The sequence below is a fragment of the Plecotus auritus genome, assembly GCF_963455305.1.
Source record: "Plecotus auritus genome assembly, chromosome: 8".
Classification (NCBI taxonomy): Eukaryota; Metazoa; Chordata; class Mammalia; order Chiroptera; family Vespertilionidae; genus Plecotus; species Plecotus auritus.
Genome location: NC_137782.1, coordinates 156,156,710 through 156,179,457, shown reverse-complemented (window position 1 = coordinate 156,179,457; position 22,748 = coordinate 156,156,710). Strand labels below are relative to the sequence as shown.

Here is a 22,748-nt window from a genome sequence, read left to right as displayed (position 1 = left end):
GGCCTGGTCCCTCCCAACTGCCCTCCCCTGCTGGCCTGATCGCCCACAACAGCACTCCCTTGCAGGCCTGGTCACCCCTAACTGCCCTCCCCTGCAGGCCTGGTCCCCCCCAACTGCTCTCCCCTGCAGGCCTGGGTCCCCCCCAACTGCTCTCCCCTGAAGGCCTGGGTCCCACCCAACTGTCCTTCCCTGCAGGCCCAGTCACCCCCAACTTCCCTCCTCTGCCAGCCTGGTCACCCCTAACTGCCCTCCCCTGCAGGCTTGATCGCCCCCAACTGCCCTCCCTTGCAGGCCTGGTCCCTCCCAACTGCCCTCCCCTGCTGGCCATCTTGTCGTGGCCATCTTGTGTCCACATGGGGGCGGCCATCTTGTGTGTTGGAGTGATGGTCAATTTGCATATTACTCTTTTATTAGATAGGATATACATTGAGTGGCCAGATTATTGTGCATTCAGAGATCATAGTAATCTGGCCACTCAGTGTATATGTTATGGCCTTCATTTTGCTGGTTTCTCATCACTTGATTTGTTGAACATGACAAAGTTAGAATACATGTTCCACAGTCATGTGGATAGGAGCTTTTCAGAAAGGTGAGCTGCAGGACAATTTTTTTTTTTAATATATTTTATTGATTTTTTACAGAGAGGAAGGAAGAGTGATAGATAGTCAGAAACATCGATGAGAGAGAAACATCGACCAGCTGCCTCCTGCACACCTCCCACTGGGGATGTGCCCACAACCAAGTTACATGCCCTTGACCGGAATCGAACCTGGGACCTTTCAGTCCACAGGCTGACGCTCTATCCACTGAGCCAAACCGGTTTTGGCAAGACAATTTTATTCTAAACTGACGTCATTAGATTCTAGAGTCTACTGTCATCACATTCTGTGCTATTGCCAGGTTAATTCCACAAGCAACTTAAACATTCAGTCTTCTGACCTGTTCCACCTACACAGGCATTTTATGGCTTAAAGATGATGGCTTAGAAAGGAAGGGAGTGATTTATTTTTGATTAAATTTAATATGGGAAAATGTATAAGGTAAGCCTTTAAAAAAAAACTTTTCTCTGTATATTTATGTGCTAAAGCTCATTGATATATTCATAAACCAAGCTTTAATGCTTCCTTTAGTTTCCCACTGTAACTGAATAACTGGGATATCTGGATATCTATCTGAAATAGTCTTGTGAATGATTCTGTTTAATCTGTGGTTAATATTTTAAAATGCATGAGTCAACAGGGTATACATTTATTTTACTGACTCCTATCACTAGAGGAATTTAATATTCTCAAACAGATATTGTGGCTTATTATTATTTTTTAAATATATTTTATTGATTTTTTACAGAGAGGAAGGGAGAGGAAGAGAGAGTTAGAAACATCAATGAGAGAGAAACATCAATCAGGTGCCTCCTGCACACCTCCTACTGGGGATATGCCCGCAACCAATGTACATGCCCTTGACTGGAATCGAACCTGGGACCCTTGAGTCCGCAGGCCAACGCTCTATCCACTGAGCCAAACCAGTTCCAGTGTATTTTTAAGATGGAAAGTTCTACCTTTTCCTTCAGGGGATCCTTCAGTTTTGTGTTTCCCCTGATCTTTCTCTCTGCCTGCTTCTCTAAGTCTTTCAACTTACCTTCCCCAAGGTTTAATAGACCGGGTGGGTACGTAGAGGTAATTAGAGACAATCTTTTAGACTTAGCATCCTTTTGGATACCTCTGTGTGACCATCCGCTTTAGCTCCCCTACTTTTCTTATTCCCTGTTGTTTCCATATTGATAAGGTGGATATTATTCTTCAGGAGGATATTATTCTTTCCACGTCTGCTGCCTATTTTTTTCCTCATCTGACACTTTTCTCACTCTAGCTGCTGCAAAAATGACCAGAACTTCCAACAAAATTGCCCTGCAGATCAAGTTACTTCAGACCCCCTGCACCATGGGACCTCTTCTGTTTCTCACCAACCTAAATTTTTTGATCCCCATACAAACCATTCTAAAGTACGAAAAGTCAGTATACGTAAAGGAAGTAAAAATTTTACTACTTCGTCAACTATATCTGCTTTCTCGTCTTCCTCTGATAGAAGACACTCTTTATTTGGTAAATTTCAGAAAAGCAGTTGTTCCCTTCATCGTCAGCAAAGTAGAGCTAACTTTGACTCTGAAGACAAAAGCAGCATCAGTGATATAAAAACTCCCTCAGAACATTTTGCTTTTAGATCCCGGAGACATTTCTCTACCCCTAAACTAAGTATAATCTCCTGTTATGAAAGTGCTATGTTTTTTGATCTTCAATCAAGTAGTGAGAACATGGTGAATCCAAGTGAAATTGAAGTAGCTTCTAAAAGCCCAAGTATTGCTGATGTTGAAAAATATCTAAGTTCTTGTTCTCCTGACTATAACGTTAAACATTTTATAAATTTTGAAACCAAAGGTCATTCCTCAGCCTACCTGATAAGTGCTGCTGGAGATCCCCATCGGCAAAGCACAGAAACCTTCCTTTCTCTCCCAACTCTCGTTTCGCCTTCTTATCAACAAAATGACATTGCCAGAGCCACACAAGAAAGAAGCCAACCAAAGAAAGAGTGCCTTTGTGCTGATGTTCAAAGTCACAGTGCAAGTCGTCCCCCAGTTGTGATTCAGCAGCAGAACTCTGGAAGCGGGACTTCTGTTCCCCATAATATTGCATTTGCTTCGTTTTATAAACACACTAGGAGGTTTGGCCCAGTTATAAATGAAGTTATCTCAGATTCCTTTGATGATGGAAATATTGCTAAGTCATCTCAAGATGAAGACAAATCTTCACCTATTGAAATTCCTAACTTAAGGTCACCTCAGATTTTAGCCTCTCTTAGAAGGGCAGCTCAGATCAGAAGTTTTCCTACCAGGCATACTCTATAGTCTGTAGAAATCACGCCTCCTCCCTTACTAAGCTTCACTACATTTTCTGAAAGAGATTGCCATGTTGCAGTCTATATTTAATTTTAATTTCTGTGTTTTCTGAAAAATAGTTCATTAATATTATTGGAATATGGAAGTCAAACATTATGCATGTGTTTCAGGCTTTTAACAGATTTACTACTTATAGATTGACTGGTCCCAAATTTCTGAGTGACTGTTGTAATACATTTGTGGTCTGAAAATAACATCAAGCTTTGATATATAGGTCTTCTAAATGTATTACATTTTTTGAGAGTTTAACGTCTTTTATCCTAGTCTCATGATTGGAGATAGTATTTCTATATAATATATAGGGCGGGGCAAAAGTAGGTTTATAGTTGTTCGTATGGAAAATAATATAACAAGTAAATAATAATACTCACACCTGTAAACTTACTTTTGTCCCACCCTGTATATTTCCATATTTATCAGTTCAGAAATTTTCATTTACATAAGACTTGTTAATTATATTTCTCATGCCACACATTTCACTGACAGATGATATTTTTACTAATACAAGGACCAAATTATATGTAAAAGCATTGTCATGGAAATATGTAGACTACTGAAACCAGATATTTTAACTTGATACTTTTAATACACATTTATGTATGCATGAGACTGGGAATTCAGAGAACTCTGAAATAAAAAATGTATATATTAGTAATTTTTATTTTTTAAAGTTAATACATTTCAGGTGTTTTCCAAAATTTTTATTTTTAAATTTTTAAATAAAATTTTTATTTTAAAAAGTATCTCTAAAATTTTTATTTTTAAGAGTGAATATTTTTTATATTTATCTATTATATTATACAAAGTTTATAAATATATTTATCAGACTAAATAATGAATGGACAATGTAGATAGGCAATTAAAAATACTTAAGTTAGAATAGAATTAACCTTTTTAGAGGAAAGGGATTTGCATTATTTTCAATTATCGTAATAAAATGTTCCCTATATTTGTCATTGGGTTAAGATGTTATTTTTGTTTTTTACTCCCCACCCTTGCCTCCCCGCCCCCCCCCACCCCCCCCAGCACTATTTGTTGAAGAGACTCTTTTTTCCTCCATTAAATAGTCTTGTTAAAAATCATTTGATCATATATGTGAGAGTTTACTTCTGGGCTCTATTCTATTCCATTGATGTATATGTCTGACTTTATGCCAGTACACACTGTTTTGATCACTGTAGCTTTGTCATAAGTTTTTAAATCAGGAAGCGTGAGACATCCAACTTTGTTCTTCTTTTTCAAGATTGTTTTCGCTACTCAAGATCTTCTATATGCATTCTAGGATGGATTTTTCTATCTTTACAAAATACATTCTTGGGAGTTTGAGAAGGATTGCACTGAATCTTTGGGTAATATTGACATCTTGACAATATTAAGTCGTCAAACCGATAACATGAGATTTCCATTTGTGCCTTCACATGTGTTGAAGTTTTTTCAATGTGCTGGAGTTTTCTCAATGTGTAGTAGTTTTCAGTGGCTATGTTCTGGATGTATTTTGAAGATAGAACCAATAGGGAATTTCTAACAGGTGATATTGCTTAGGAGAGAAAAAGAGGTTCAAGGATGATTCTACATGTTTTCACTTGGGCAACTGGAAGAATGAAGTTTCCATTAATAATGTTGTAGAAGAGGTTGAATATCATTTCATACAGTGTCTTCGTTATAAGGACTTTGAAATAAATTTATTTTATATTGGAAATAGTTGCACTTCTCTCAAAAACTTGTTTCATTTATATCTTTGTTAGTATCTGCTGGGAGCTGTGACTTCATGGCTGCAGGAAGATACAGACATTTGTGTCTCTCATAGCAAGGATGTAGATATTTGAAATATATGTATTATTTTTATTGACCTTACTCACATTTGGCCTTGGTTTTATCTTTTTTTTACTACTTCTAATCAGTTCTCTTATATGTTATGTATCCTTACATACCTCCTTAAAATCTTTTTACAACAGGACAGGGCTTGAATAAATGAAAACAAATTGTTTTTTGTATGCCACCAAAAAAGGGAAATGTGGAAGGTAGCATGAATTTATAAAAACCTAAGTTGAGAACATTATCTTGAACTATAAATATGTGTGTGTGTGTGTGTGTGTGTGTGTGTGTGTGCGTGTGTATTTGAGTGCCTGCTGAGTTTCTACAACGCTGTATCATACATTCAGCAATATACAGTGCATATCCACTATGTGTCAGATGCTGTTCTAGGCACTTGATACGTCAGTTAATAAAGCAAAGAATCCTGTTGTCGGGGAGCATGCAATCTAGTGGGGGTGATACTGATAAAAAGTAGCACATGTAGTAGGTTAGTAAATTATATAGTATATTAGAAGATGATACTTACTACAGAAAAGAAATGCCAAGCTAAGAGAGATTGACCATGAAGAGAATGTGGGTGGGTTGGAGTGTGGAGGTTGCAGTATTAAATAGAATGGTCTGGATGGGCCACATTGAGAAGATGACATTGGAGCTGAGACTTGAAGGAGGTGAGAGCAAGCAAAGGTCCTGAGGTCGGGGTGTGACTAGCATGTTTAAGGAACAGCTAGGCAGCCAGTGTGGAGTTGAATGAATGATGAGAGTAGTATGGAACCAATGTCAGAGAGGTGATGTGGTTGGGAGACAAATATAGGGCCTTGTAGTCGCTTGTGAGGACTTGAATTTTTTTTCTCTGAGTGAAGCGGGCACCATAGCAGGGTTTCAGCATAAGAGTGGAACGATTTGACTTGCATTTTAAAAGGATCACTCTGGCTATTACAGTATAACTTTTAAGAGAGTTGATATTATTTCTGCAATTTTAGGTATATTACAGCTAGTACTGACACAGAAGAACAGAGTTTTCCAGTCCCTAAAGCACTTAACATACATGTTGAGGAATTAAAGTTAGATGCCCTTCTTCAGAAGGCAGATAACTTACGTATGGACGAGTCTAAAAAGATGGAGAGTTTTGAACTACTTTGTGACCACAAAGAAAAGGTAAGAGATATATGTTAACAAGTTTGTATAGCTTTAATTTTTTATTTAATCTATGATTCTATTCATAACATGCCCATAATAATTGTGTCACAGTTTACAAAAGCTAAATGACTGATAACAAAATTTTTCTATAATATGACTAAAATTTTTTAAATGTATATATAAGAGCCCTGTGTGATGTGGCTCAGTTGGTTGGCACATGCTCCCTTGCACCAAAAGGTCATGAGTTTGATTCTCACTCAGGGCAAATGTGTAGATTGTGGGTTTGGTCCCTGGTTGGGGTCTGTATGGCAGGCAATCAATCCATGTTTCTCTCTCATATCAATGTTTTCTTCTCTCTTTCTCTCCCAGCTTCCTTGCTCTAAAATAATAAATAGCCCTAGCTGGTTTGGCTCAGTGGATAGAACATCAGCCTGTGGACTAAAAGGTCCCAGGTTCAATTTCGGTCAAGGGCACATGCCTGGGTTTTGGGATCAATCCCCAGTAGGGGGCGTGCAGAGAAGGCAGCCTATCAATGATTCTCTCTCATCATTGATGTTTCTCTCTCTCTCTCCCCCTCACCCTTCCTCTCTGAAATCAATAAAAATATATTAATAAAATAAATAAACATTATCTTTGTGTGGGGATTAAAATAATAAATAAAAGATGTTTAGTTTATATGAGACTTTCTTAGACTCTTGAGATTATAAAAATGAGAACCAGAGATATGAGTATACAGATTTACTTGGATTTTTATTAATTTGTTATATTTAATAACTATTTGATAACCTAAATAACAAGACACACTGCTACTCTTGAGAGGGGAGCTACATTTTAAGTTCTCTAACTTAGAGTTATTAATGTAACAGCCATCAGTCTTTTTTTTAATCCTCACCCGAGGATAGGTTTATTGATTTTAGAGAGGAAGGGAGAGAGAAAGAAACATCAATGTGAGAAACATCAGTTGGTAAGCACCCTAACCGGGGAATCAAACCCTCAATCTAACCTAGGTATGTGCCCTGATTGGGAATCGAATCTGCAACCTTTTTGGGGTACAGGACAATGCTCCAACCAACCGAGCCACCCGGGGCAACACCATCAGTATTTAATCTACTTCTACCAGCGGTCAGTGTTCAATGTTGGACTGAATCGGGAAAGCCCATCTCGGCCGTTGTCACCACCACCACCACCACCACCTCCAAATAAGGATTTGCAGTATCTCAAGGAGCAAGAAATCTCTTTCCCATGAACAAGCCTGATCTTTGAGAATCTAGCAGCTCTAAACACATTGTCTAAACGTTTTTAAATCTCCGGGATTATATTTAAGTAATTTGGGGTTTAAAAAAAAAAAAAGACTGCTCTTGTGAGCATATGTGATCTGTAGTAACTTACCGATATTATCTGAAATGTCCGTTGAAACATCATATTGATAGTCGATAACTGAGAAAGTAAACGAGAAGATACTACAACCCGGAGGGATGTATGGACTCTGGCACCTGTCAGTTCTCTCTTCCACGTAGGTGGGAGCTAGTGCCTGGATAGTATTAATTAGTTTTCTGTTCCACATGTAACACTATATTCAATCACATTCTGTAGCCAGGAATATTTTAATTGAAACTGTTATATGCACAGGAATAGATTCAGTCATCTATAAATACCAGCTTACCTGCCTAATCTTTTTGATGTTACAGTGGAAAACATTTATAGTCTGGTCAAGTGAGTGAGTTAATCTAATGTGCAGGTCTATCTTTTCAGTTTAGAGATGAAATAGAGTTTATCTGGCGGTTAGTTCGTGCTTATGGAGACATGTATGAGCTATCTACAAATACAGAAGAAAAGAAACATTATGCTAATATCGGTAAGTATTTTGTAAAGATTGATTATCCACAAGTGACAATTGTTGCCAATAATAAAACACTAATGAATTTTAATTAAAGCTAAATTATCTTAGCTAAAACTAATACGTTTATTCTATTTCAGTATATCCTGGTACTAAAAAATACACATAGTCTAAGGGCAGGAAATTTATTTTTTAGGACTAAAGTATGTTTTTTAAAAACATGTACACTAATAAAAGAGTAAGATGCAAATTGACTGTATCTTCGTGACGCCCACCAGCCAATCAGGAGTGAGTATGCAAATTAACCCAACAAAGCTGGCAGGTTAATTTGCATACGCAGGTACCAAGTTGCCGGGGGCGGGGCGGGGCTCTTGCGTCGTCACCATGGCAATGACACAGGCGTTCCGCACTGCCCCAGACGCTTCGGGCCTCTGGGCAGCGTGGGAAGGCAGAAAGGCAGCTCTGGGCCAGAGTGAAAAGGTGGCTCTGGCCGGAGCAAAGGCAGTGCTCGCAGCCAGGGGAAGGAAGGCCCATTCTTGCACGAATCTTCGTGCATTGGGCCTCTAGTGTGAGCATAAAAGAATAGGCGACCAAAAAACTCATATTTTAGCTTTTAATGTTTATAAAACCTCAGAAGAGACGTGAAGTGGTAATTTTCAAGAACAAATAACAGGCAGAAGGCAATAGTCTTTCACGGCAATTAAAATAACGCTCTTACCTCCTATAACGTAGAACTCCAGGTGCCACGAAGAAATAACTACTCAGACTTTAATGTTTTTTCAAAATTGATCTTAATAAAATGAGATTAGCCTTGAGCTAATAATTGTTTTAGCTGATTAATAAGTGCATGGTGGTTCTTTCTACTGTCCTCTATACTCTTTTGCATATTTTTGAACTTTTCTGTAATAACAACAACAAAAGAAAACCAGCCAGAATGTCAAGCTGTCTATACATACACATGGCACCTTGACTCGCACTGCATAGCAAAACCCTTTCTGGCAAAAAGCTCCTTAACTGCCATCTCCGTGACGACCTTCAGGGTAATAACTTGACATTAAACTTCTTTAATTCCTGCATTCCAAAGTACTCCCTTTTTCAAGCTTCCCTTGTCTAAGATAGCAGGAGGAAGAAGCAGCAGGAAGGCAGGGCACTCCAGACCTCCTTCCAGTCTCTCTTTCTGTCATTTTTATTTCCAAGAAGGAAATATTTTCAAACTTCCGGTAATTCCTTTTCTCGAACCGTAGTTTTCCTTGCCAGTTGACCTCTGCACCATAATTCTGTCTCAGTGGGAGGAGAGTGGGAGACAGCCCTCTCTGGTTCTTTACATATTCACCACCCACTTTGTGGGGACCGTTTTTCCACAGCAATTCATCGTGCAGGCCGTAGACAAAATGCAGACAAGAGATTTATTAACTTGAAGGTAAATAAAAATTTAACCACAGGGAACAAACTGATTTTTTTATGTCTACTGAGAAAATTAAAGTATACCAATGTTAAATCTTCTGAGAGTCCTCCATTTTAAACACTCCCCTGTGGTCAAAACTTTTGCTTTCTAGCAAGTTTCCAAGTGAAGGTTTTAGTCTTGGGACCATACTTTGGAAACCACTAATTTAATTCAATAATCTACCCTCCACCAACTCACATGAAGGTGATAATTGTAAGTCCGTTTATCTTTCAGGAAGGACGTTAGGTGAAAAAGCTGTTACTAGAGCCCCCATGAATGGACATTGTCATCTGTGGTAAGTACATAGAATTTATGCAGCCTTCAAATTCTAACATGCCTCTGTGAATGAAATGTAAAAATACAATTAACTTATTTAACCTGTCTGTCACAGTCACTGAAAAACCTATTTCGTAGATAACAGTAGCTGTTCTTGTTCTGTTTATTCTCAGGTATTTTTCATTGTGTATATTTTAAATACATTTAAGGTGAACTTTCATTGAAGATTTAATAAGTGAATCTACCAAGTCCAGTGGCTTGGAATTTGATAAATTCTAATTAAAACTAATTGAACATAACTTAAAAAAAAACCCAAAAGCTAAGATGATGCTGTGTTTCTAACCAAAATGTAGTGATGAAGTTGAATAGTTGCAACAGAGACAACTCTGACCTCAGAGTCTAACATGTTTGCTGGCTGGCCCTGCAGCAAGTTTGCAGATCCATGATTTACAGGGTTATGTGATGGTTTATTAGCCTGCATTTTGAAATAAAAGACGAAATCCTTAGAAATAATTATCGTAAAAGACTAACATTGAGGGAATAACTGAAAAACCATATTATTTTAAAGACTTGTTTTTCATCTTCATCTTTTCCAGAATTAAATTGCTTTGTAACTTTAAGGCTACACAAGCTTTCTGTTCTGGAATCAAGAGACTAAAACCACCAATGGATTTGCAGTTTGTTAGCCAAACTGGCCTGACCTTAATTATAAATAATGTCTTACATATTTGTTGTGCTCTACTGTTCACAAATTATATCCACATGCCTCAGAGCGTGTGATTCACAGAACAACTTGTTTTCATTTTATAGATGAGGTAAGCAAGGCTGTGTGTGTGTTGATGAGTAGATTAATAACCAAGGTTCACACAACAAATGGAAAAACATAGGCACAGCTTATATTCTTAAATACTCAGTATTCTCTCACATTATTCTTCGTCTGCTTTTGTACAGTATAAATAGCATTCATGCTCAGGCAGAAATGCTGCAGGAAAATGAATGGAGTTGTTTTAGTAGTTGTTGAAACAAGACTGTCGATTATTAAAGATATATTCCATATCAATGCCAATAAAATACAGAATTTTTGTCAAGATGCGTATAGTTAGAATGACCTCTAGATGGAGGCAATAGACCATGTTGTGAATTAACTTTCTTCAGAGTGCCCATGGATTTGAGAGTTTAGGAAGTAACAACTTAAATTACATTTTTCATGCTGAACAATGTAAAAAACAACAGCACCCACCCAGAGATGTAGGTGGAATTGATTGCCAGGAAAGAAGTGGCGATCCTTTGGGAAAAAGTGGTCAGGTGTGCTGTGAATGTATGATATGTAGGAAGATCAATAGTACTTCAGACTTTAAAGAAGCAGACTTCAGAAGAGATTGTAAAAAAACATAAGACTCTAGTGACAGATTACTTGTAAGGGAAAATGTACATATTTCATGTAATGATATTCATAAATCGCGTGTTTTTTTTTTTCTTTCTCAAGAGTAATTTGGAGAGAATGTGCTAAGAGCACTATAAAAGCCTAGAACTACTACATGTGCATTAAGTAGTTCTTATTTTCAGAAAATAGAAGATTGATTCCATCCCTGGAGATCGATGAACATAGATTCTTTTCCTTTGATTCCAGCCCTGATGGTTAGTTGGGTTGTGTCTCTGGATAAGGACGTTCAAATAGACCCAGCATAGATTTTCTTAAAATGTGGCATGATCTTTTTTCTTTGCTTTGCTAGCAGACAGAATAGGGAAATGGAGCCAGTGTACCTGGATTTAAGCAAGGCATTAAGGCAAGTTCACTCCTAAAACTTTTGTGAACAGGATGTAGAAATGTGGGCAAGCTTCTGGGCTGTCCATGCTGACAGGAGGGTTTGGGCCTCATTATTCCACAGAATAGCTTTTGTCAATATCCTTTCAATCTAGAGATGATTCTAGAGTTCCAGGTCTATGTCTTCAACACTAGCGTGGTTAGTAGTTTTGTCAATGGGGAAAGATATAGAAGTTAGAAAATAACACAAATTAGGAGGAACAGGGCATATGATGGATAACAGTAGTAATTCAAAAGATTTTCACATGTTAAAAATACAGAACAAGGTGTTAATTAATAGGAATAATATGGAAGGAAGGATGGGGAGAAAGTGTCAAAAGTTAAGGACATTAGGGACAAACAAATGGAAATTTGAATAAAGTGGAGTTTATTTAATAATTTGTTAATACTGGTTCATTGTGAAGATGTACCAGTATTGTAGGTCAATATTGGTACAGTTGTGATAAAGATAGTCTAGAAATGTAAGATGAAAACAATAGAGAAAACTGGATATGGGTGTATGAGAACTCTGTACTGTCTTTGCACTTTGCGTGAACATCACAAGCTACTTTAAAATAAAAGTTTATTTTTTAAAAAGTGGCCTAAGGTTTTAAGTCCAAATAAGTTACAACACCCATAACAAAAACGGGGAGTTTGGAGACACAGTCGTGTGGGACTTTGCTCCACATTCTGGATCTCTTCAGGAGGAATGACAGGACAGAAGAGCATTTCAAAAGAACATGGAAGGGACAGTAGTGGCTTCCACCAGTGAGCTCGGGAGTCTTTCTCCCGTCGTCTCATCAGAAATTCTCTGGTGGCTGCAGAGATGTGTGTGAAATGCACTCTGATTTGACAATTTGCGAGTAGTAGTATCTCCTCATCCAGTAAGCGTTCACATCATTTTTAGTCGGTTGGCTTAGTCATCACTCTTGCTTCTACGGTCGCAGATTCCATTGATGATGTAGAACCTGGAAAGGTAGGGAGTCAAAAAGTCATCATTGAAAAGTAGTCATTTTTATTGGTTGTGCCTAAGTTATGTGAACTATGTGATCTTTTGTGTCCAGAAACGGTGTTACTGTTCCAAAATAAGAAAATAGTTCACTTCATATTTATACATGAAAGTTACGCTTATCCACAGAAACAACAGAGATCAGTAACACCCAGAATTCCCTTTTTCATTTCAGTTAGGATGATGCAAATGAAAATTAACACCTCCTCTTGAAATGCTTAGGTAAATGAATTTTTTGCGTAAGACAGAAACACTCTGAAATAAATACTACAAAGACTTTTGCACAGACAGAAGCACTCCGAATGTGAAAAGTAATATATCCCCAATTTTTAGAGTAAGCAAACTGCTGAACAGACAACATATTCAATTTATAGTCAAATATTTATGTAAATTTTATGTTCCCAATGGGGAAAAAAGTAAACAATCTATGGGCTGCTCTGTTCTAGTAATGCAGTGTTTCCAAGGAAGGATAGAAGGACATGGGGAATTTTTTGAAAAAGCATATTCTATAATTACCTTTGATTTTATTTAGTTTGAGTCATCATATTTATTTTTATCTTCAAATGACATTAAAGGAGGCCATGACATTTTAATTTTTAAAGAAGAAGCAGGGATTTGTTGATCCAATGTATTTCTCAGTTTAATACTTGCATGATTAGATTTTTTTCTGAGAGCCTCTTTGTGACTTTAATGTTGATGATGATGATAGTGGCAGCTAACATTTCTTGAAACTTACTATATGCCAGGCGGTATTCTAAGCAATTACATGTTTTGGGTATCTACCCTCACAGCATGCATGTGAGGTAGATGGTGGTGGTATCCTCAGTTATAGATCAGGAAACTGGTCTCACATTCATGTCAAATAATCATTGTTTTCAGGGCCCTTGCATCCACATGAATACTTTTCTTAAATATTAATGACTACTTCAAAGACATTTTTAGAGATATACTTTTTATTGATTTCAGAAGGAAGGGAGAGGGAGAGAAAGATAGAAACATCAATAATGAGAGAGAATTATTGATTGGCTGCCTCCTGCGCACCCCACACGGGGGATCGAGCCTGAAACCTGGGCATATGCCCTGATTGGGAATCAAACCACGACCTTCTGAAGCATAAATCGACGCTCAACCACTGAGCCACACCAACTGGGCCAAAGACATTTTTTAACTGTTATATTTGGTGGTATTTGAATAAAAGTTCACACAATATCCACTGTTTTTACTTTCTTTAGGTATGCGGTTTTGTGTGGCTATGTCTCCGAGTTTGAGGGCTTACAAAACAAAGTCAACTATGGATATTGCTTTAAGGTATTTCTTGATATGAAAAATGTTTTGGGTCAGGGCGGGGCAAAAATGTTTTAATGTAGCCATATTAACATGTCTAAATGAAATTATTCAACAAATTAACCTCTAGGAATTCATCCTTTTTATTTAAATAAAATGAAAGGACATCCTTCAAATAGTACTGTGCCAAAAGGAATCAAACTGTTTGGGTGATTAGAGATTATTATTCTAGATCCTGAAAGAAGTCACATAGTAGACGAGTATAATTTTTTCAAAGATAGAGAATTAGCCTGTTGGCCATGAGCTCACTAATACTGTAAGCATGACTGGACTAATTAGTTAACATTTTCTGCATATTGATTTGCAGGTAGAGTAGAATCCAATCTCAGCCTTAAAATGACCATGGTAGATGAATAAAATAAGTAATGTAATACACGTTATGTATAATGTGCCTGTAGTTGTCATAGCTCAATAAGTAACCCCTCAGTTTCAGTAATTATAGTGATGGGCAGAGAGTTCTTTGTTCTTCAACCCCCTGTAACCATTTGATGATGTCAGTGGAGTAGATTTCTCTCCCATCCAGTTCTGCTATTTTTTCCTCCATTGTACCCTCACCGTTTGATATTTGTAAGCTTGCCTCTGAATCAAGCACTAGCTGGGCAAGTCACGGGCAGACAATACTGTGACTGGGTGTTTTCTGTTTTTATAGTGACACTAGAGGCCCGGTGCATGAAATTTGTGCACAGGTAGGGTCCCTAGGCCTGGCCGGTGATCAGGGCCAATCAGGTTCCCCTGCCTCCCTGCCTCCCTGCCTACCTGCCTCCTCCTTCCCTTGCTCCCTCAGCACCCCACCGCTGCTGCTGCTGCTGCTGGTTGCCTGCCATGTTCCGTGCCACCCCCTGGTGGTCAGCACACGTCATAGCGAGCCATTGAACTCCCATTCTTCTGGTCAAACACCCGAGGGGACACTTTGCAGTTTAGCCTTTTATATATATGGATTTTGGCTTTAAGTTATCTGTAATCTTATTAAATCATAGTCACAGTTCTGGTTCTAGTTCTGAGCAATCATGTTTGGTAATGAATTATTGACAATAATGAGTTGTGTTAATGATAGGGATTGAGGAGGAAGACGAAACAACATTGTAAAGCTCCTTTGAATTTACTAGTCACAGTTCTATCCAACGCTGCCTTGAAACCTTGGGAGATGATATTTCTTTGGGATTTTCTTGCAGGAACATCTAGATAAAGCAATCCAATTATTACCTGCAGAACCCTTTTTGTATTACCTCAATGGAAGATACTGTTATGCTGTAAGTTGAATGTTTTTATCTATAAATCTTATTTGAATATGTTCTGATAGTATGATATATTTTCAGTGACTTATTCATTCTTTTATTGTTTTACCTAGTGCCTACTATAGGGAAATAGATAAAAACATTACAAACTTTGAGTTTATATATTTATATTTTATAACTTATATTTTTGTTTTATATTTACATTTTATATATTTATTTTAAATAATATGTAATTTTTCTTCCTTTACTGCCTTTCTGTTTCCCTGTAGCAGACACATTGTCTCCCTCTGTGCTTGGGGTCATCAGCCACCTGCACGCATGTAGCCTGTGTTGGTGCACTACTCTGTGTTGTTTGGGAGGATGATTTTTATTCAGAGTTGATTGAGCATAAATTATGTGCTCACTGGCCAGAAGATAAATAAAGCACTGTCCTTTTGTTGAAAAACCTTAATTTAGAAAGGGTCATGAGACATATAGAAATAAAGGCACCTGGTCAGTCTAAGACCGAGTGAGTGTCTTAAATGACATTAGTTTATGGAAAATTAACAGAATGTGAAAATAATACTTAAGAAATGCATTAAAAAATTACCATGAAGAGAAATGCTATTTCTGAATGAGAAAATTCAGGTAAGCAATATAGGAAACTTTCTAAATGAGCCTTGAAGAAGATTAGGGATGAAAAAGGAAGCTTGCTTTTATTGAACACCTGCTACACATCAGATATGCATTTTATGCTTTACATTTCTTACCTCAAATAATCCTGTAACAGCTCTAATAATAATAATTTTCTCAAATAATCTCTGACAAGCAGTTTTTATTATTCCAGTTTTAAGTGTTAAGAATCTGAGTCTTCTTGAAGGTAGGAGACTCTTCTACAGTTTAAAAACCATTGACCCAACCTCACATGAGTCTGGAACTTAAATGTATATTATTTGATTAGGCTTTAATAGCCCAGGAAGGAAATTTTAATGCAAAAATGAAACTTAATGTTCATGCCATGGACAAATGGCAGAAGCTCATGCTAATCATCTGCGGAGGGGTGTGCCTTCACACAGGCCTTATAAATCTCTTGCAGAGAGGCTCAGCAATGATGAGCTCACCATAAAAAATAATGCAGTATACAAGGAATAAGCCACCAGGAATGACAAGCAACAGAAACAACAGAAGAACAGAAATAGTTCTAAAAGGACTTTAGGTTGTGGAAACATGGAATGTAGGACATTAAACAGCTACCTAACTAATGTGTTCTTTTTCTTTTTTTTAAATAAGAAGAATTAGGGTGAAAAATGGATGAGGAGCATGAGACTATAAAAATTACCAGGTAGATTTGAAAAAGATAAAACAATTTTCATGCAAAAGAATGTCATTTGGCATTAGAAGAGAACTCAGTGGAAAGTTGTAGAAGTAGATGGGCACCACTACAGAGAGCATTAGACAACTCTAAGGGAGAGCTGAAAAAGTTGCCTAGAAGGCAGAACAGAGGAAGAAAAGGATGGAACATATGAAGGAGAGATAAAAACACATGGAAAGTAACTAAGGACACCACATAGTAGTTAATGTTTGCCCACCACTTTTGGTAATGAATAGAACGAGAAGACAAAAAAATATTAAGAGCATCAATACTCTTTTAAGTATTCATTTCCGAGTTCTTTTAACCTTTCATAATAAAGATCTAATATTCATATTGGGGGAAAACGAAAAAAGTTTTAAAAGAAAACAAAAAATAAATGGTAATACGGAATTAAATTTTGATGGTTATTGGTTTAAAAAATGTCCCCTGGCTTGTGGATATGTAAATTGGGCCCTCATCTACATTCCCTCTGGGTCAGGTTGACAGCGTGGAGGAGGCGGGAAGAAAGCAAAGGCAGGATCTCGTAGCTAGTACCGCTATGCCAAGAAACATTGTGCCATCATCTGAGAGTCATGAATCAGATGAACAAAGTTAATTTAACATTATTCTTCACCCCCACCCCAATTTGAAAATTTCTTACAAGTATTTCAAATTGGTTTTGTAGCCAGTGCTTTCAGAGTTCAGAGTTTTTTGAACTATGAAAAAGGAAGTGAAAGATTAATACCATACAGCTGATATCTCTCAGATGTTATTTATGGATAAGCATTCACATATGTTATATGCATATACGTACATAGATACATACACAAACATTGAATTGGGGAGAGAGTATCCATTCAAAAAGCGAACACTTTCTAAGAGTGATGTTGCTCTGTATATACAGGTCTCAAAACTGAGCTGGATTGAGAAAAAGATGGCTGCTACTCTGTTTGGAAAAATACCATCCTCAACTATACAAGAAGCTTTGCAAAATTTCCTTAAGGTATATTTTGTCTATCCATTATTTTAGTGTCAAACTAGGTTCTATCTGGGTCAGTCTTTCCTACCTTTCCTTGTCAAGGAAATTGTTCTTGTCTCCACATGTAGATCTCTCACAGTTTGAATCCTAGTTCTGTTTTAAGCCTCTCATAATGTGAGTTATGTTTTAAATCCAAGCAGCAGCTGGTTATGCCCTAGGTCCCAGGTACAACAGCCCTTATTACCAAATCCAAGAGCAACTCTCCAGTTCATGGGAATATGTTTAAAAGAATGTATGCCCTGCGTATTAGACTTGGTCTCAAATACTCCTGATTAGCCTAATGTAGACACAGTTTAATCTTAAAGAATCAAAAGATGCCAAAAGGAAGAGTTATTTTAAAAGCCATTCCATAAGTTGCAGACAGGTCTATGAAACATTCTTGGGGCATCAGGCCAAATCAGTATTTCCATTGGTGTCTTAAAATGTATAATTGCTATATGAATAGAAAGAACTCTAAGCAGTACTATGTGTGTGCACACATGTAAATGTGTAATATACCCACATATATAACCAACTTCCCGTTGTGCTAATCCCCTCATCTTTGTCTGGAACTAATTATAGATTCTTATAGTTACTAAGGTATTTTCCCCCCACCTATGATTTCAAATTTGTAACAATACAGACAAAATCAGGCTTTGAATTGTATTGTCCAATGAATTGTACCTGCTGATTTTTTTGGGGGGGTGGGTGTGCTTCAAGGATCAATCCTGTAGAACTGAGAGGGAATTAGAGATCATATAGTCTACAATGAGAACTAGATTTCATTGCACTTTCTGAACAGTGGCTAGTGGCTGCCTAGAATGTTTCTGGAAAAGTTAGTGGTCTGAGCCCTGGCCGGTGGCTCAGTTGGTTGGGAGTACACGACCGGTTATTTTTGTTCTCTAAAGAAAAAGAGAGAAAAGATAGAGAAGAAGAAGTGGGGAGATGGTTATACAAAGAAATCCCCAAACCTTAAAGGATCCCATTGCTTTGTAAGCTTTATGACCATGATAATTTCATTGTAAATGATAAGCTAAAAAGCTATTTTGTACCCAAAGGATACTTTGAAACCAATAAAAGGACTCAGATGAGATACAACCAACCTAAATTCTTAGGGCAGTTTGCTCCAATTTGATTTGATTTATTGAAATAGGTCCTCTCCACTGGTGGTTTTTGTTGCTTGAATATCACCCTGTTTTTCTCTTTTCTGTTTCCTCTTAAAATTAGGTTGAAGATCTACACCCTGGTTTTTCGAAGTCCAATTACATGTACCTTTCCAAGGTAATGAAAACGGCTGTTTTAAGATCACTTTGAATCCCTTACATAAATGTGATTACCTTTAACATTGGTTCTCCTCTGTTTCAGTGTTACAGGGATCTTAAGCAAACAGACAATGCCATGAAGTTCCGTGATTTGGCAGCGCAGCTTCCTTGTATTACCAGAGAGGTAAGCCCAGATGGCCAAAGAGCGCTATTGTTTTACCAGTACTACTGCAGCTTCAGATGTGAACAGAGCGCTATTATTTTACCAGTACTACTGCAGCTTCAGATGTGAACAGTGGCTGACATACATCTGGAGTTCTCTTCTATACTGAAACCTCTTGACTTGGATTTAGTGTGAACTATGAAGCGTTAAAGCTTGCTGTAGGTAACCTTTCACCAGGAGACCCCTTGTGTCTTTAAGGGACTCACAAATCATGGGCTGGCAGTTAAAACATCCTGATACTTGTTAGGTGCGAGACAGCAGGTAATGGGACAAGTCCCACCAGAAAGAGCAGGGACAGCATAATTCTGGGGAGCTGGTGATTAGACCTCGGTAGGCAGCTAGACAGGCTGCCCCCCTTAGAACAAGAGGAGTGTCTGTGGGGTTGCCATCATCAGTCCCCAGGGTTAGTTAGGGTTAGCCTTTGTTTCCTAGTGTTCTTGTGTTCCAGCACCTAACCACTAATTTAGCAGACATTTATTTAGGGCTTCTAGGTGCCAGGCACTGAACTAGCCCTAGGACGACAAAGATAAACACTAATTATGGTGTTTTTATAAGTTCTTTTATTTTTTTTCACGTTTCAGTTATTTTTAGTTAAAGAAAAGCAGCCTTTTCCAAGGGCAACAAAGTGAACTGAACGTCAGGAGGAAGCAGGGGGTGGGCCTCTCACAAGCTCTTGCTCTGAAACCCGGACTTGAAGAAAGAGGCCCTCCTGGGAACTCGGGGGAACTGGCCCGCAGAAGGATGCCTTTGGTGGGCGGGGTGGAGCTGCAGCCCACACGGGTCACTGGATTGGTCTGCATGGGCTCTAAGGTGATTTCCACCTGCCAGTTGGTTGACGTGATTAACACTATTATTCTTGGGGGGGGGGGGGCATTAAATTAAGGAATGATGCGTGGAGCCAAGAGAAAGTGCTTCTTCCGTTGGATTCTGAATCACAATCAGGAAGTAGTCTTCATCTGGTGCAACCATAATGTCATTTTTCTTAGGGCGAATCCGAAGGAAAGTGAGGTCATTCTGGGGGTCAATCTCACGCACGGTGCTCTGGGCCTTCAAAATGAAGTTGTGCATGAGGTTGGCGTACTGTGTGGTGGTGGGATTGTCCATGGTACTCTTAATAGGAATGCCTTCTGTGTTCACCACGATGATTCCCTGCACTCCCTTCTGGCTCTGAAGTCGCTTCAGTGTCTCCTCCACCTCTGCCATCTCGGAAAGATCGGGTAGCTCCCATCGTCAGCACTGCCCAGTCTATAAGTTCTTTTAAATAATACATTAACACCCTAGGTTAGTCATCATATTTTCTCACAACCTTCACAAAATATTGTTTTGATAGAAGGTAAACTTCCAGTTGGTCAGACACTACAATTGAGTCAGTGTATTAATGTTTATGATTAAAGCTATTGAAGAACTTTCCGTTAAAAAAATCTAGCTAGCAGCTACTTCAGATATCTGTGTTGTCCAATTTTCCTCATGCGTTTATTTTAAATGTATTACATTCCTTAAATTCTTTCTTATAGGTAAATGTTTGTTAAATATAAAAATGAATAGGATACCCTACCACTTGAATTTATTGCCACTGTTTCTAACTTACACACTTGTTTTAAAGAAATGACAATATATATGGAGTCCTAAGAAACATATGGCTAAAAGTATAAGATTAAAAATCATAAATATATATTATTTTAAAAATATATATCTTTATTGATTTCAGAGAGGAAGGGAGAGGGAGAGAGAGATAGAAATATCAATGATGAGAGAGAATCATTGATCGGCTGCCTCCTGCACACCCCCTACTGGGGATCGAGCCCGCAACCCAGGCATGTGCCCTAACTGGGAATCGAATCGTGACCCCTTGGTTCACAAGTCAACATTTACCACTGAGCCACATCGGCTGGGCAAACATATATGATTTTTAATCTTAGCTATAAAGTCCCTGAGAATGTCAGTAATGAAATGTGTATTTGCCTGTGTGGGTCTTATAGTGGAATCTCAGATTTCTTCAGATCCTGCTGCTAGGGCTAGGACTGCTTCCATATCTTATAGTTGAAGAAGAAAACAGTGTTATCATTAATACACTCTCCTTCCTGTTTGATACCCCTCCACACCTAGTGGAGGAAGAGCCTGGACATAGTTCTCCACGGTACTCATGTTCTCAGATATCTGAGTCATGCCTGGTCCTCAGAAATCCACATTTTCATTGTAATGGTCATTCAGAAAAGTCTCCCCTCACCCAATGGAGCTCTACTTCCAAGTACCTTGAGTATCAGGAGGAATGTGTGAATTTTCATTGTGTATTTGTGTTTTCTTGATAGGATAAAAATGCAGAGGAAGAGGTGAAAAAAATAAGCATGGCCTTGAAGAAGTAAATAAAAGAACTTACTCTTCAACAAATTAGATGTGGTCTACTAAATATTAAACTTATCGAAGTTGTGTTTTTTATTATCCTCTTTTTATGTAAGGGTAATATACTCAGATTTGAAGGTAAAGCCATGTTTCTGTAGAATGCATTCACTAGTAGCACTACAACACCAATCATGTTATTTGGAGAAGTCTGTTTCTTATAATGTCAGTACAAAATGATCTTTAAAAATGTATGCTTTATATTTTTCCTATCAATAAACTATAGTCTTCAGAATCTTTCTTTAAATCTTTCTTTAAATAAAATACTTAAATCAATCCAATAAAATGGACTCCGGTGAGTGTTTTATTGTTGCTTCAATGGAAACTTTACAAAACAAAATAATTTCATTAATGTGGATAAAAAATGAAAAAGTGGGCAAAGGATGTGAACTAGTCATTGGTAAAAGAGGAAATATAGCCCGGCTGGCGTGGCTCAGTGGTTGAGCATCGACCTATGAACCAGAAGGTCACAGTAGATTCCTACTCAAGGCACATGCCTGGGTTGCAAGCTCAGTCCCCAATAGGAAGCATGCAGGAGGCAGCCAATCAATGATTCTGTCTCATCATTGATGTTTCTACCTCTCTCTCCCTCTCCTTTCCTCTCTCTGAAGTCTATAAAAACATATTTTTTAACCAAAGTTTCAGATGAAAAATGAACCCTGCTTTATCTTCATATTAAACTAATTTTTCAAAGTGTTATCACATCTCCCATTTCAATGAAAGCTTTTTACATGCGAGATAGGTTAAGAAAGTGATGCCATCCTCATTTTCCCATGGACGAACTAGACCAAAGGTTAGATTTGCTGGAGGTCACATACCTAGCTAATGAGAGAATAGGAACTCGACCCAGCGGTCCTGGCTCCCTGCCTGGGCCTGTACAGCGAGCAGAGAAGGGTCAGAGCCATACAATCAATCTTAAGCCATTTAATATTTAATGGCTGTAGGAACTGTTTCCTTTGTTGCCATTTTCCTATAAAAAAAGTGCTTAAGGCAGCTAAAAAGGATAGCTTTCTAAAAACAAAGGAAGACTTGTTGAAATTTGTGTCATTATTAACCTAGCCAAGAACATACTAATATCTCCCACAGTGGGGGGAAATGGTTCATTGGAGGGAAAACAGTAATTTAAGATGGGCTTTGGATGGGAGCTTGGTGTCCATATAAGATAAATTCATGGGGTTCGCCTGGAAAGGAGCCCTGTTCCACGTAGGGGACCATTTACTTCATCTGGCAGTGGGAATTTCCCCTCAAGATGTTGCTCAGTCATACTTTGTTTCCCTTTTCATTTTGATGCAATTATGTGAATTTTCACTCTTCCATAACTATAATTCACATTTCATAGCATACTTAGTTGAGATTGTGATCTATCTCACAGTTTCAGATGCCCCCAATCAGGACTGTTGCATTTGGGTCTCTGAGTTGGCCACAGAAATTTAGGGGTGAGGGGAAAGTTTGTGTGATTTTCCCAAACTCAGCTGTGTATTACCAACACCTGGTTTCTTTACAAAGAGGCCAACTTGGAAGTAATAGCTGCATGTTCCCCCGACCTCTCACTTTGGTATCAGGCTGGTCATGTTCTCAGCTTCCGGGATGCACAGGGCCCATGAGGAATTCTCTTCTTCTTCGTTTTTGTTTTTTTAATTTTTAAATTGAATCTATTGGGGTGA

The 22,748-nt window shown here is 38.1% G+C and overlaps 2 protein-coding genes across 3 annotated transcripts in view; one reads left to right on the top strand and one right to left on the bottom strand.

Moving 5' to 3' along the window:
* RMDN2 (regulator of microtubule dynamics 2) overlaps window positions 1-21,366 on the top strand; it is a 30,987-nt gene extending 9,621 nt beyond the window's left edge. The window contains exons 3-11 of one of the 2 annotated variants that reach the window (XM_080685800.1): window positions 5,749-5,923; window positions 7,658-7,760; window positions 9,421-9,481; window positions 13,508-13,583; window positions 14,792-14,869; window positions 17,089-17,187; window positions 18,430-18,483; window positions 18,568-18,648; window positions 20,997-21,366. In XM_080685800.1, coding sequence (XP_080541926.1) covers window positions 5,749-5,923; window positions 7,658-7,760; window positions 9,421-9,481; window positions 13,508-13,583; window positions 14,792-14,869; window positions 17,089-17,187; window positions 18,430-18,483; window positions 18,568-18,648; window positions 20,997-21,050 — 781 coding nt within the window. In that variant the 3' untranslated portion in view covers window positions 21,051-21,366. The remainder of the gene's footprint in view (window positions 1-5,748; window positions 5,924-7,657; window positions 7,761-9,420; window positions 9,482-13,507; window positions 13,584-14,791; window positions 14,870-17,088; window positions 17,188-18,429; window positions 18,484-18,567; window positions 18,649-20,996) is intronic. The other variant, XM_080685801.1, reaches the window with a different exon arrangement.
* Window positions 19,559-19,913, bottom strand: LOC308257037 (dynein light chain roadblock-type 1-like). The gene has a single exon (XM_080685802.1). The coding sequence runs from the start codon at window positions 19,888-19,890 to the stop codon at window positions 19,561-19,563; it is 330 nt and encodes a 109-aa protein (XP_080541928.1). The 5' UTR covers window positions 19,891-19,913; the 3' UTR covers window positions 19,559-19,560.
* Window positions 21,367-22,748: the final 1,382 nt, after the last annotated feature.

Excerpts from the sequence above, each read along its gene's own strand:
- LOC308257037 (XM_080685802.1), bottom strand. The coding sequence starts at position 19,890 with ATGGCAGAGGTGGAGGAGACACTGAAGCGACTTCAGAGCCAGAAGGGA.